Source organism: Barbus barbus (assembly GCF_936440315.1).
Source record: "Barbus barbus genome assembly, chromosome: 18".
Taxonomy (NCBI): Eukaryota; Metazoa; Chordata; class Actinopteri; order Cypriniformes; family Cyprinidae; genus Barbus; species Barbus barbus.
In genome coordinates this window covers 4,171,807-4,187,139 of record NC_136746.1, presented here as the reverse complement: position 1 = coordinate 4,187,139, position 15,333 = coordinate 4,171,807, and the positions used below count along the sequence as shown (strand labels likewise).

General features: G+C 35.7%; 1 protein-coding gene across 1 annotated transcript in view; it reads right to left on the bottom strand.

Moving 5' to 3' along the window:
• Positions 1–15,333, bottom strand: part of LOC306884234 (exportin-5-like) — a 125,217-nt gene that overhangs the window by 90,426 nt on the left and 19,458 nt on the right. The window contains exons 8-16 of the mRNA XM_079439953.1: positions 6,419–6,495; positions 5,649–5,678; positions 5,457–5,550; positions 5,284–5,367; positions 5,042–5,167; positions 4,871–4,961; positions 3,426–3,554; positions 301–374; positions 45–200 (exon numbers count right to left, since the gene is read on the bottom strand). Coding sequence (XP_079296079.1) covers positions 45–200; positions 301–374; positions 3,426–3,554; positions 4,871–4,961; positions 5,042–5,167; positions 5,284–5,367; positions 5,457–5,550; positions 5,649–5,678; positions 6,419–6,495 — 861 coding nt within the window. The remainder of the gene's footprint in view (positions 1–44; positions 201–300; positions 375–3,425; positions 3,555–4,870; positions 4,962–5,041; positions 5,168–5,283; positions 5,368–5,456; positions 5,551–5,648; positions 5,679–6,418; positions 6,496–15,333) is intronic.

Below are 15,333 nucleotides of genomic sequence, written 5' to 3'. Positions count from 1 at the left end.
GGACATTTATTCACATTTTTCATATGACAGATTATAAACCTCACCTTAAAGAGTACTTGAGGCAGGAAGTGTGGTTGGTGTGTGACGAAGGGAAAGAGAGTGGATATGATGGTAAGAACACAGGACAGAATGAGAGGATCTCTTGTCTCATAGTTTACAACCATCTGCAGCAGCTCCATACCCTCATCTATGGGAATTTTCTACAGCAATGGGAGGAGAAAAAAAAACAACACATCTCAATGACAAGATACCTCTTTAAATCCCTCACCGCTGTACCATGAGAGAAACTGGTTTTCTTACCTCCTTTTCAAGAATTTTGAAGAGCTGTCCCAACACACTTTCTGTGAAGAATGTCACGGCATCCCACTGGACCACTGACGGAGACAGAGCAGAACAGAGACCCTTCTTTGTTTTAGCTTCAGCAGATAACAATACTAATTCAGCAGTGTTAAAAGGAACATTCCAGGGTTAAATAAGTACCAGAAACACAATTTACAGCATTATGTTGATTACCATCTGTGGTAGCCAGCATTGGTGAAGCTTAGTCTGTATCTTTTAAGTCCATGAATAAAATGAATGAATACAGACATATAATCTTGTGAATGAGAATCTGTTCAGTTCAGCACGGGAGTCAAACTTAAATCTTATTCCACAAGGAGTCAAAGCATAATTCCCAAATTATAAAAGCAACAACACAGTGAAATAGTGTAGGATAAGGCATGGATAACATTCTGCATTATAATGGTAAATCTTGTGGCAGTCTTTTTGAAGAAGTAAAATCTGCATCGTTTACTGGTACAAGGATACTATATTATGCAATATAATTTGTATTTAACTATTTGTCCTGATTTCATCTCTTTTTACAACTCACAAATAAAAAATAAATGCAAACTATTATTCATATGTTTGCTCTAAGGTGATTCTTTAGACAAATTTAGATTCTCTGGTAATTAGCCTAGTTTATTATTAATTATATTGTAATTATTAATTGTAATTATGGATCATTTATTTCTACTTAAAACTTTTCTTCTTCTTGTTCTGCTCGAGTGTATGGCAGCCCATAGAACCACTTGCAGAAAAGTTATGAAATTTGGCACACAGATTGAGGACAGTCTTAACATTAAACTATTAAGACTATCACACCATAACACTGAGTCAAACAATATCAATTTTTCCCCATGTCATGTTGGGAGTCAGACATACTTTAAAACACACTGGTGTACTGTTACAAAACTTACGAAACAAAAAGTTATGGATTTAATATCAACGATTTCATCAATTAATTTGATGCTGTGATGCAAAACTGCATCTGAGGGTCTACAAAGCTTTTACATACTGACATCAAACTTAGAGCATGTCATCGCCACCTCTAACTGACCACATTACATCAATTTGTTAACAGCACTGCCTACTAGCCAAAAGCAATAAACCAGTAAATTATATTACACCAGTATATTTATGATTTTTCAGCCATTTTGACTAAAATCACATTAAAATGCCTTCAGTAACTAATTTTTGCAGTTGGTCTGATGCTTGCTGCCTTGCTTGCTTCTGTATTGCTTGGCCTATTTTCTGCTAGCAGCTATATGTAGGTTTTATATTTGGACGCAACTAGTCTTTGATAATCTCTATATACTAAGTTTAGATTTATTTCATTTATGTAATTTTAATAAATTAATTTATTTTGATGTGTCAGTTTTTGCATTTTGATTACAGCCAAACCAGAAGACATTAGGGATATAACGATATCAATATCGTGATATTGCGATAGCAAATAGTCTCAATATTATCGTGGTCACATAACGATATGAAATGATAGGTGTTCCGGAAAAAAGTGTAGTTTTTGAAAATATATTTAAACTAGTGCTGTCAAATGATTAATTGCATTCAAAATATAAGTTTTTGTTTACATGATATGTGTGTGTGTACTGTGTATATTTATTATGTATAAATAAATACACACACATATTACACACATATACACAAATATTTTGAAAATATTTACATGTATTCACATGTCTATTTATTGTCATAATTTATCATATTTAATATATGAACATAACATTTTTCTGAAATGTATACATGCATGTGTATTTAAATATACATAATAAATATACACAGCACACACAGATATATTATGTAAACAAAAACTTTGTTAAACCAAGTTAAACAAAAAGTTAAACTTATTATTCTAACATAAAAGGTCTTTAAAGTGTTTTGGATCATTATGCTTTGGCACAGTATCTGTCAAACTAACTAAAACCAAAAGCACAATATGGCTTAATCCCTTCATCAAGTCTGTTTTCGCTGCACATTTCAAAGCGAAGCACACAAATTGTTCAGGCGATCACCTCGTGATCCGCTGTTTTCCACAACTCAGAACGGCTCTTCAGAGTGAATGAATGCAGTGAACTCCATTACTGCATGTGCTGTGAGTTCATTCATTTATTTTACAGTGCAGTTGTTTTACAATATATGGCTATTACTGTCATTGTTGTTATTATTATTATTATAATATTCTAATTAGTTTGGCTTCCTAAAACACCTGTGTGAATGTAGTTTAGACAGACAGTATACCACAAATAAAAAAAAAGGTTGAGTCCCCTTTAAAGTTTTGATACAAAGTCAATTCACTGACTTTTTTCTGACTTAAGTTTTCTTAGTTAAGAACATGGGCTGGAGCTCATTAGACAGAATAATTTAACTTCAACTTTAATGTCGTATCGTGGACTTCATATTGCAGTAGTATCATATTCATATTGTATTGTAAAGCGAGATTTTGATATCATTACATCCCTAGAAGACAGAGATTTGTTTTTTGTTACCCATAATCTAATTTAAACCTCAAAATTCAATAAAAATATAACAAAAATAAACAGGAATTTTTTTTTTTCGTATTTCCAATTAATTTCCCACAGTGTTCATTTTTGACCATGAACAACATAAGACTATTTTCTTTATGACTATGTAGCTTTTTCAAATAAAATACACTTTTTTTTGTCACATAGCAAGTGCTGCAAAAGTCACCAAATTTCATTCCATTCCAATGAAGTTATGATTTTTTTAAATTCTAACATTTTTGGGAGGTAAAATGACTGAACACCAGAGGGTTAAAGTTTAGTATCTGGCATTGTCTTGAGGTTTAAGAATTATCTGCTGTGTGTCTGTACACAACCATTTTTTGGTCAAACAATGAATTCTCTGCATTAAAATATCAATGTTTCCAATGCACTGAAGGGTATTCATCATAATACCATGGAATGAGATAAATAAAAAAAAATAAACGAGACCGCATAGAATGAGATAAATATAGAATGAGAAAAAAAATAAAAATAAAAATATTTGTAACACAATTCCAAAAACTGCACAAACTTTTGGCAGATGAAAGATTGCCTGTCATGAGAAAGTCTACTAACAGTACTCACATGTTGTATTTCCAGTATCTATAGGTGTACAGATCTGATACTGCACCCATTCCCTTGCAATTTGGAAGGCCTCAAATGGGACAATTTTACAAGCCAGACGAACTGCTTCCCCCTGCTGAGCCCTGAAAGCTGTTTATGAAAAGAAAAAAAAAAATGTTCAGGGGTTAACCAAACCATTGTAAACGCATTTTTTTTTTTTTTTTTATAATTTGTTCTTTGCTCATTTCTGTCATTTGTTCCTGTTTGAATAACCATTGAAATTAAAGCATTTTAATTAGTAACTTCATGTTACTAATCAAATCAACTGGGTTGATTATATGATATGCAGGGCCCTATGAAATCCATTTTATTTTTTTCCAAATTCCGTTTTTTCAGTTTTAATTTTTCTGGATTCCATTTTAACTTTTCTTTACTCCTTTTTAATGGTTAAATTAAATATTATTTTTCAAATAGAATGTCTAATTAAAATCATGCAACTTGTACAATTTCACCTCAAATTCTTAAACGTTTAACAAAACAATTACGCGTTTTATTTTTTCCCACCATGTTTTATTGTTACCAAATTCTATGTTTTAGCATGTCTAATGATTTGAATGCATAAACACAAATATTTAAATTTTTCTGGCTATCAAATGAAAGCATAAAACATTAATTTCATTAATCTTTTAATTACTGAAAAAAAAACCTTACATTTTTTTCAATTTAAAAATGGAAGAAATTGTGTGTCATTATTCCATAAAAAGTAAGTTTTAATCATTTTAGTTGTAATAGTAGTACTAGCAGTAGTAGTAGTAATAATAATAGTAGTAGTGTGTACACTGTAATATATTTCTGGCATAATGTCTTCAAGTTAAACCGAACTTTTATTTTGACAGGTTGCCGTGAATACCTTTACATTTCTGTGTGTATATGATATGACGCTAACCTTACTCAAATGAACGGTGAAATGGTCGTGAAGTGACTCTCAGACCAGTTCTGGAGATGTTGTTCATGTATTTATGTCCTCATTTAGTGAGACGACAGATGCTGAAACCATGTGTGTAGTAAACAAAACCGCCCGTCTTCGCCATTCATTCATAGAGACACGCATAGCATGCAGGATTCATATTTAAATAGTAATTTTGTGGGTTAATATTCACAGATACTAGTCCATATCACGATTTGAATTAAGTGTAATACCCTACTTTTGATTGATTCATTCAAAGTTTGACAAATTCTATGACATTGCACGTTATACAGTAAATTTAATTTTTCTGACTGGATTCTACGATTCCATCCACATTTTCCGCATCATGGAAATAATAGGGCCCTGATGTGAGCATTTGATTGCCAAAATTACAAATATAAAAAAAATTGTAACAAGAACTTTTTGTTGGCAAAAAGATGTTTGTATTGGTCAGACTGGTCAAATTTAGCTAATTAGTTACTAACTAATTATAACTCACAATTAAAGGAGCAATTGAAATCTTCATCACTATCAAAATCCACTCTAGAGAATTCACAACCAGGACAATCATTCTTGGAGGGAAATCCAGTCTGTAAACGGCAAACAGAGCAGTTAAGAATGATAAGAAGCATTATTCAAGGCTGCTCTGTCTGGTATACACAACACTTACTTTAACAAGATTGATCCTTGCCGCTTTTAAATATTTTATCGCCATCTGGCCAACTACAGGATCCTTTGATAAAATTTCATGTCGGAACAGGTTTCCCCAGGTCATTTGCGTGGACGACCTCAGAAACTGTTTTAAATAATATATAAATAATGAATAAATATGGAATGCATAGTAGAGCAAATTAAGCAAAAAAATCTTGGTTGACCAGTGAGTTTCACTGAGTAGCTATAATGCCACTCAACCTGGCTAGGATGAGTAGTGAAGGCAAAAAGAGCTTCCATGTATTTATCCAGATTAACAGGAACTTGTACTTCAATATCGGAACCCTAAAGAGAAATATAAAAAATATTTAGTATTTTTCATGAGAGAAAAAAAAGATTGTAACAACGCAGTGATGTGTATGCTTTAACCTCACCACTAGAGAGCAGATTTGGCTACCCAGGGCACAGAGAACCTGACACAGCCTCTTCAAAAAAGTGTATCTTCTTTCCACAATGCCGCCTGATGATCTGAATTGTAAGATGGACAGTTGTAGTTATAACGAACAGAAGTAAATTCAGTTATTCTAAACTAAGCTTGGCAGTTTCAAGAGAAAATGTAAACTCACTGGTTACAGAGAGCTGCACCACCTGCTGACCTATATTAAAATAAAATTCAAAAGAACAGTGTGCAGTCATACAAATAGTATACAGTCATTTAGAGCAGGGTTCTTCAAATTCGGCTCTGGATGGACACAGAGATTAATGCCAATCCTAATCAAACACACCTGAAAAAAAGTTAATCACGGCTTCGCCCGAAAGCCGCTCTAAATTGTTGCCTTCAGGCAATTATTTGTCAATCAGGCAATGACTTGTCAGGCAGAAAGTCTTCTAATAGTTTAAGGTTTACAACAAAATAGAGTGGTTTGATGATAACCAAGTTAATATTTAATTATTACAATACTCATTTCTTGCTAGAAAGACATCAAAACAGGAAAAAAGTTAATGAAAAACATATTTACACACAACTGAATACCTATCACAAATTTTAGATGCCACCTTTACTCATTTATTCATTCATTCATTCTCAACTGTCACAGAATGAAATGCACAGGAAAGTGGGACATTACAGGCAGTGAAAGATACATCTATGCTGCCTTCAAAAATCGATCAGATTAAGGTACATCACAGGATGTGACACAATCATTGGATTTGGACATGCTTTGTTGCCTTCCTCATTGTCACATGCAAAGTAAGCTTTTTTCAGGTTTTGGACGCAGCCAAGGACTTCAGTTACTAAAAAAATTAAAGTGAGTTTGATCTGCGATTGAGCTAAAACCTAGAACACAGTGCCCCTCCAGATTTAGGAACCCTGCTTTAGAGTAAGACGTTTACTCACTGTGCAGCAGACAGGATGTAGTTCATGGCAACTTCATCAAAGAGTACCATAAATGGTTTCCTCTCCTCTAACTTTCCCTGTGGAAGTACAGAACAGGTTCAGTCAAAACTTCACATAACAGTGTTGCTCTTTATTGGTTGTCTTTAAATCAGCCTTCAATAAGTTAAGTTTATCCTGTTAAAGTCGATTCTGTCACATTTTACTGCAAGAACAAATACGATGATGGATTAATGCTTTTTATTTGCTGATTAAGTAAAAATTATAAAGAAAGTCTTAATAATAATGCAGCCAACAATTGAAAATTAGGGTTTTATTGAGTTTCCCTATACATGACAAACTCAGGAGGTTAACACAACAGGCACAATAAAATAATTTTAAAAAGGAGAGAGAAATAATGAAAGAAAGGATGAAAGAAAAAACAGACAAATTTCTCAACTGTCTGTATCTGTGTGATTTCCATTCGGTCATGCTAATATATATATTTTTTTCATATGAGGCATTGATTCAAACCACATACTAATGGTAGGAGATTGTGCATCCTTCCAGATATATCTGGAAGGAAATAATATCTATTTAAGTATCTGTCGTGCTGATGTGACTATATCTACAGTAACCAGCAGGGGCGCCTGCAAGAAAAATGGGAAAATACATCTATCAAGTAGGGCTGTATACCTTGGTATACCTCGATACACAGGTCACGATTCGATATGTACCTCGATACAGAGCTGTCTCGATACGATTTGATACAATGTGACACGATTCGATACGATTCAATAAAAATACATGGGCCAGAGCCAATTAGTTAATGCTGAACACATTTACTCAACAAACAGAACTCTGCATTTTTCTTCAATTTATTGAAGACAAAAGTGCATTATAACAAAGTGCATTTTGCTTAAATATTTGCAACTTTAAGTGCTCTGATTAATTGTACACAAATTGTATTAATCTGGAAATTACCACAAGTCAACATTTAACTTTCCAAGGGTACAGTCTGAGCTCACACAAGCACAAAATCTTCTTCTTATTATTCTTAACTTCTTATTAAATCTTCTTATAATTCTTTTTTGTGACACCATGTACTGCCATAACATATTTCACTATGAAATCACAAATGCTCCATCTTGCTTTAACATTTTCCATGAGTTTTTTTAAACTCACGGGCGCCGCTGCACCCCCTAATGGCTGGGCGGAGTATCGATACTAAGGGCTAGAATATCGACACTGTATCTTTTTTTATTATATCGGTATGTATCTAAGAATCGATATTTTGAGCACACCCCTACTATCAAGCGCATGCTCACAGATGAAAACAATAGAACAAATCAGCGTTGATGAAGTGGATTAGAATCCTAGCCCTTGTCCGACAGCTTAAACAATATCTGCAAAGTTACGATGCTGAAAGTTCAATGCAAACTGAGATAGTCTTTTAAAATTATGGCAGTTTAATGCCTACAAAAACGGATCATAGGAACTGCAAAAAGCTACTTCCCGGGTTTGTGACGTCACAAACCCTGAAATTTGCATAAACCCTGCCCCCGGGAACATGATGCAACAAAGGGGGGCAAAGCCATGCTGTGCTGCTTTAGAGAAGAGGAAGAGTTGCTATGCTATCAAAACTAGGGGTGCACGGAAAAATATATTTATGTATGAATCGCGATTCTGTCTTCTAACTATTCTAATGGATTCACAAGTTTCAAAATCAGTGTTCTAAAGCAGCGGTTCTTAATCATGTTTCTCGCGTCTCCTTGCTCTGGACATGCTCTGCATCTCTCTCTTAGCTCAGCGCCATCAAACTGTGTTCCAATTATACACTTTATGTGTATAGACGGAGATATTTTTCACATAGCTACGAGAAGCGTTAAACTTGGACACACACGTGGTTGCCATGGTAGAAGCTGTTCTCTGACTGCGTGCTGTAGCCCCACGAGCCACAGTTATGTTTGGGATCATTTTATTTTAAATGCCAATAATGTCAATTGCAAACATTGTGATTGTGTTTTAAAAAATACAACAACGAGTACAATGAAACCATTTAAAGAGGAACATTCAGCGGTCTCCTTGACGGGATCTGAAACAGCCAAGAAAGTAAAATGATCTGTAATACGGCGCGCTCTCCTCATTTTATCAAATGATCATAATCATATCTATTCATTTTACAGTCCTGCTAGTAGCTTTTTATTTAGAATAAAACCCCTTTAATTCGGGTGAGAAAGCCTGCGCTTTGAGTGGCATTTACACATCCTGTCACACCGGTGAATATATGCCACTGCAATAGATGCATTAAACGATTAATCGATTAATTGATAATCACGTAGAGCTTGGTAGACCAGGACACACAGGTAATTTGGGACATTCCTGAGCAGGAATCAAAGCTCCCACTCCCAGCATTTGATTGGCTGGCCGATTTCCTGCCCTAAATCTCCTTATCTCAGGAGACCTCTAAAAACCAGGATAAATTTGAAGGAACATCTGGACATATTCCAGAACAGGACTTTACTGTGGCTTTCTTACCACTTAAACATAATTCAACCAGAAACAGGGCAAAGACCTTGTCATCTGGAAAGGATCCAGCACAGACCAGCCCTGATAACTCCTGATCATGTAATGCAATAATTCAATGATGGTATCAACAAGGAGACGGTTTTATAACCGACGTCCGAGCTAAGGAAATCTCCAGATCTTCACAAACGTGACATTCCCATGACCTCGCGTTCCTCCCTAGCAGAGGAACGCGCCTTTTCTGCTTATTAACAGACTAAAGCCCTATTCGCAAGGGATTAGTATTACCTGGTGACCTCCAGTCATTCGTAATAATTGCGGAGGTTGTCTGTGATCTTAATCCCGTGCGAATCGGCCATGTCTGTAATTTGTAAAGTAAAAATTCCCCCGCAAATGACCTACCATATTTCGCCGAACACCGAGGTCCTGTGATAATATTAGTCCCGTGCGAATCGGCATCTCTGTGATTTGGCCAGCATTTGGCGGGTCGTATATCATTTTTCAAGGTTTTTGTTTCCTGTGCGCCTTTTTATCCATCTTTCGCAAAGAATGGAGCTGCAATGGAGTGTTTGATAGTATTTTGGGTGCTGTCATATCGCTACACCATACAATTTGCAGAAAGAGAAAGCTGAAAAGGTTTAATGCGTTACAAATAAATCAAGCATAAAGCTTGAGATATTACTTTAACCTGGTGAAATGTAAATGACACGGGGCACAAAACTATATTCTTTTCTTTTCTTTTTTTATCCATCTGGACCATAAAACGGGATCTCAAAGTCTTGACATCCGGGTATCCGGAGATAAGTCAGTAATTTTGAGTAAATTTAATTTTGAGTAAAATCACAGGCTTCGCTTATCCCGTGCAAATGCACCACACGAAATTCAGATGTGGGGGGGTAATTTCAAAAATCACACATGGTCCCCAGATAATACTAATCCCGTGCGAATAGGGCTAAACAGACTCAAACCTTTGCTTAAGCATTTCAAAAGGGACAAATTAGACTAGTTTCTGCCATTGAAGCAATATACTCAAAAACAATATATTTACAATATATATTAAGGTTGTATTTCATATCATTTATAAGCTTGCTGTGTTGTTGGAATCTATGGTATTGTTGTAATCTTTCGATGTCTAATGTCTCACGATCACTATTGTTTAGTTTCACATGCTTGGTGTGATTTATTTAGTATTTAGGATCGTTTAATCGATGTATTAATCCATGTAAGTATATAAAATTAAGGTATGTACTTTGTGTATGCCAAATACCTAATGTTTGATGTTGAACGAGAGCTGATTTCGTCAGCAATAATCTGGTGTGGATGAAAGTTGACTTTTCTCATCATAATGTATGATTACAACACATATAGAAATCTACTGTCAATAGTTTCTTCATGTGATAAAATAACTGAACAGATAATGTATGCATGGAAAGAATCCGATTGGGTCAGTCGCCCGTGGGTGGATCCCAAATCAGCCCGTTAAAGACAGACGCCCAGCTGTGCATGTCTCTCTCTCTCTCTGCTTGCTCGCGCGCTGTTTGAAACTTCGACTCCTGCTCTGATCGCGCTGTGAAGCGCTTCTTGCCATTAACATCTGGCAGAGTATTGAACAATGATCAAGACTTAGTCAAACTTCTAAAGAAACTTTAACACCTGAAGCCGAAGAACTGAAACAAACTTCCTAAGAGCGTCACCACTCCACAGAGAAACCAACCAATTGCAAGAGGGGTTCCCCGTGACGACGACACATCAGCAGCCAATCCGCACCCGGGGTTCCCTTAACCAGGAAGGAACGGAAACTCAGCTGAAAGCAAGTAATATCAAACAAATCTCCTTAATTCTGCTGGAACTGGTTGTATTCATCTTTAAGAGTAAAGATATTGAAGTTCCTTGCTTGTGACTCCCTCAGGTTGAAGTTAGAGCATTCTTGAAAAGGAGCATTAGAACCTAAAACTCTCTTCAGATCAAAACAATTCATTGCCTGCAATGTGTGTGTGTGTTTACGTATTCTGTTTTGTGTTATTTAGCTTAGTATTGTGGTAGAGTAGTGAAATAAACTTTGATTCTATTAAGAAATCTCTTGTCTTGCTATGTGATTTTCAAGTCTTAACTATTTGCCAAAGATCGCTAATTTTACCTAATATCAACATTACCTAATCAATTCAGTAGTTCTGTGGCCACGGAAATCTGAATTGTTAAGATATACTGGTTTAATGCTTGCTGGACAAGTCGTTAATGAGGTACCATTAATAAGGTATAAGTTGGACATTTTGATTTATATCAATTAATCATATAAATATTGAATCTTAAGAATAGATTCCCTAAAAGCTCAAATTAAAGTAATAGTTCTAAAGTTACTACAATCAACATCCCTAGTATTGTTGTAAAAGAGCATATTGCAGGTTAGCGCACCCAGTGGGTCAATGTATAGAAAAATAATGTAGGTTACTAGGACTTTAAAATCTCCACAAACAATAATTTACCATGACAATGATTAATTGAAATACAAAAACTACCGAAAACACACTGACTCACGACCGCTGCAGAGCGTGGCAAACGATTCCCTCTTATGACGAAAAATTACACGATTAAAAAAAAAAAAAAAAAAAAGTTTTTTTGTTTTCAGTTTTTTTAAAACTGTCAATGAAACTGACACTTTTTCTACTAAATTTGTGCCCTCATGTTATTTTAAATCCTGCATTAACTTTTCATACAAGGTTTTATATATATTCATTAAATTTTTTAAAAAAAAAATGTAACCCGCAATGTGCTCTTTAACTTACAAAAGATGATAGAGATGTGATAATTTGGTGAATGATTTAAAAATATTCATTAACTACCTGTAGGTAGCCCTTTCTAATGTAAAACTAATGGTCGTCTTAGGGCACTTTAAGACCATTGTCATCTTCTGAGCGCAAAATGCTTAATCCCGTAGACTTTGATTAACTGGTTCAGGTGTGTTTAATTAGGGTTGGAGCTAAATTCTACAGGACAGTGTGAATTTGACACCCCTGAGGCCTGTTGCACAAAGCCGGTTTCAGTTTTTACCCAGTTAAGATCGCATTTAGTTTGAGCAAATCCTTTCTCAAGAAGGCTCAAGAAGGTGGGAGCCGGTTTCATCACCATGGTAACGTACACTACACGGATACCCTGCTCTGGACCAAATCAGCTGTGAGCAAAGTGACATATATCTGATGCGATGAAGCCACTCCCTTGTATCTCTCGCTCCAAATTAAAGCAACTTAGAGTCAAAGAATTTTAGAGACAAAATTGCCCGACTTTTGCGGCTACTTATATTAATTATAATTGTTTACAATCCATATAATATATTCATATAATTCAATATGACCAGCAGTTCAAAAAATCAGTCTCTCTAAGCCCCTCCTCTCGGTGAGCCCTCACTGCTGTGATTGGTCAGATGGTGCAGTCCTTTGTGATTGGTCTACCGCGTACAGAGCGTGTCAGAAACAAAACGCCCATTGCTGTAATGGAATGACAGCCCTGGTGACTTGTCAAAACATAGAAAAAATGGTATCAATTATACCTTACCAATTCGAGCCGGAGTCTGATGATGAAACGGCTGAAGTGGCAGATTGACAAGAGACTGATTCGCAAGCACAACTGGAGCACTGATTTCGTTTAAAGGGGATTAAAAAAATAGTGTGGTTGTTCTCGCACACTCCCAACACACAATTGTCAAAACACCATGCATCATTTGTCTGATGCATTTTTTCAATTCAAAAGAGAGAGATCGCGCTCACGCAGAGGCGCTCACAATGTAAAAGCCTTGATGACAGAGGAAAGACCTAAACATTCAAACATCTGCTTATACTTTAGGCCTGTGGCTGTGCTATAAAGCCAATTTTATTCGATTTTGGTTTCCAAGGATCATAAAAAAGAAGAGATGTGAGTTAAAACTATTAAAAACTAGCCGCGTTTCTTCTAGCATAACTTCTTTCCCTTCATAGCAGCGAACATTCGTCCAAACGAAAAAAATACATACAAAAATGTCAAAATTGCCGGCTTGTAGAGTATTCACTTAAACACGGTTTATGTCTTGGAATCGCTGAGAGAAAATCTGATGTGTGTCAATATATATGCAGTCACCTTTTGATGATTGGGCCAAAAAAAAAAATGCAAAGAGAAAAATCACTCACAGCTCTTAATCTGAATAACGACTTTAATAAGCATTAATCTATCAAATTATACAGTGAAAACTATGCAGTGTTATTTTTCAATTGGTTATTTTATTAGATTTCTTTAGTAGGCTATATTACTTACCTGAACATTGGGGAAGTGTTAGTAGACCTCCATTAAAAAATTTAAATGACTATTTATTTCATTTGTATTTTTGTTTTATTGTATTTGTCAGTTTGTTTTACTTCGTTTCCTTATTTATGTTCTTACTGTATCTTATGAATACAAAACACTTAAAATGTCTGCATTTACAAATTTTACGTATACATATTTGACATTTCAGAAAATAAAGCAATGTTAATTAAGCTCTTAATTAGTTTTGTACACATACATACACACACACACACATTAGGGCTGTCAACGTTATGCGATTAATCTAAAGATTTTAACGTGTTAATTTTTTTTTACGCAAATTAATCGTTTGATAAGTTTGACCCCAACTTCTTACAGTCATCGCAGCGCGGAAGGTAATGCGCCCATGTCCCAATGTACCCAGCAATGTGCACACTATCCATCCTAAATTATGTGATATTAGTAATTTTCAGTACTATTTAGGGCAGATAGGGTGGATAGTATACACATTGGGACGCCGGGCTAGATGAAAGTGAAGCGAACGCGGAGAGAGAGAGAGCGAGGCTGTATCCGAAATCGCCCCCTATACCCTCATTCACTATTCCCTACATTAGTCCACTCATACAGTTCACTTAAAGGAGTGAATGAAAACGAGTGAGTGAATTTGGACACTGAGTGCACCAGAAGGACTGCCGCTTTTGCATAGTTTGCTTACTGTTTAATAATCATTTGAAACGGACAGCTCCAGTAGTAAGATTGAAGGATTTATCTTGAACTCTGTCACAGAAATTATGTATAAACCTTAATAGTCAATTTACAATAAATTTTGTACCTTTGTTGTATTACGCTGTGGACGAGCGCTTCTAAAATGAATGAATGGATGTTTCAACTATGGCGATTTCAGATACAGCCCGAGCCTGCGTCCCAATATTAATACTATCCATCCTAAATAGTATGTGAGATTACAATAAGTGTGTCTCAATTCATAGTATGTTGAAAAGAGTATGACAAAAGTCCCCGGATGGTCTACTATTTCAGGTCGATTTTTGAAGTGTGGATCCGTGCACACTCTAATGGCTAAAATTGCCCACAATCCATTGTGCTTTGGTGAGGGATTCGGTCCAGAACTACAAACACGTATAAAACGCGTTAGAAAAACTACAAACGTGGCGGATGCGCACGATCGACGGTGATGTTTACAAAAAGGGGTTTGAGGTACTAATTATCAAAATTTATTGTTATCCGTGTTACATTTCATCTGCAACAGCAATATGAACTTTTATAAACATCCATTTGGTCGTTAACTTTTAAAGGCATCATTATGCAGAAGATATAGTTCTCCGCATGAAAAACCCGCAACTGGCAGATCAACGAGCTACTTCTTTTCTCTCCAGTACGGTAGGAAGGTAAATTAAATGAAGTGTGGAGGATGTTAACTGTGACAAGATGATTGACAGGCCAGTTTACAGTGACAGGGAGCGTGTAACAGATGCGACAAAGCGGTCCGTTAAAGACGCAGTTGTGTGACGTGATAGTATGTCCCAAAGCTTGCCTACTCTTCTACTACACACTCAAAAGTGTGCACTTTTTCTTCACCAAAAGAGTATATACCTTAAGGGCGTAGTATAAGTAGGCACATTGGGATGCAGCATGAGTGTGTCCAAGAGAGAGCGAGAGAGAGAGATATGTATACTCATATGTGATAAGGGTACAGCGAACCAGTGTTGCCAGGGTCGTGGTTTTCCTGCACAATTGGGCTATTTTGAAAATACAGTCACGGGAAAAATTACAGAGCCATGGGTTGTTGTTTTGGGCTACTTTTATAATGTACCCAAAGTGTATACACATGTGATCGCAAAAGTAAGTTATTACAAACACTCGATGGTGGTTTAAAGTGAGTTCTAAGTAAAAGTGCACTATTAATCTCATCAACAATTAAAGTCTTATGTAGCATGACGCTAATGTTAGCTCTAATGCACCTGCAGAACAGGTCCAATTCTTCTCCATAATGCATTTTGTCATAATGCTTCATGTAAGGTCGCAAGAAAATATTTTGTTGTATTTCTTTAGAAATACTTTTGAATTCCGAAACTTTTATGCTAAACTTTATTCATCTGATAATAACATAAGACAAGAGGATATTA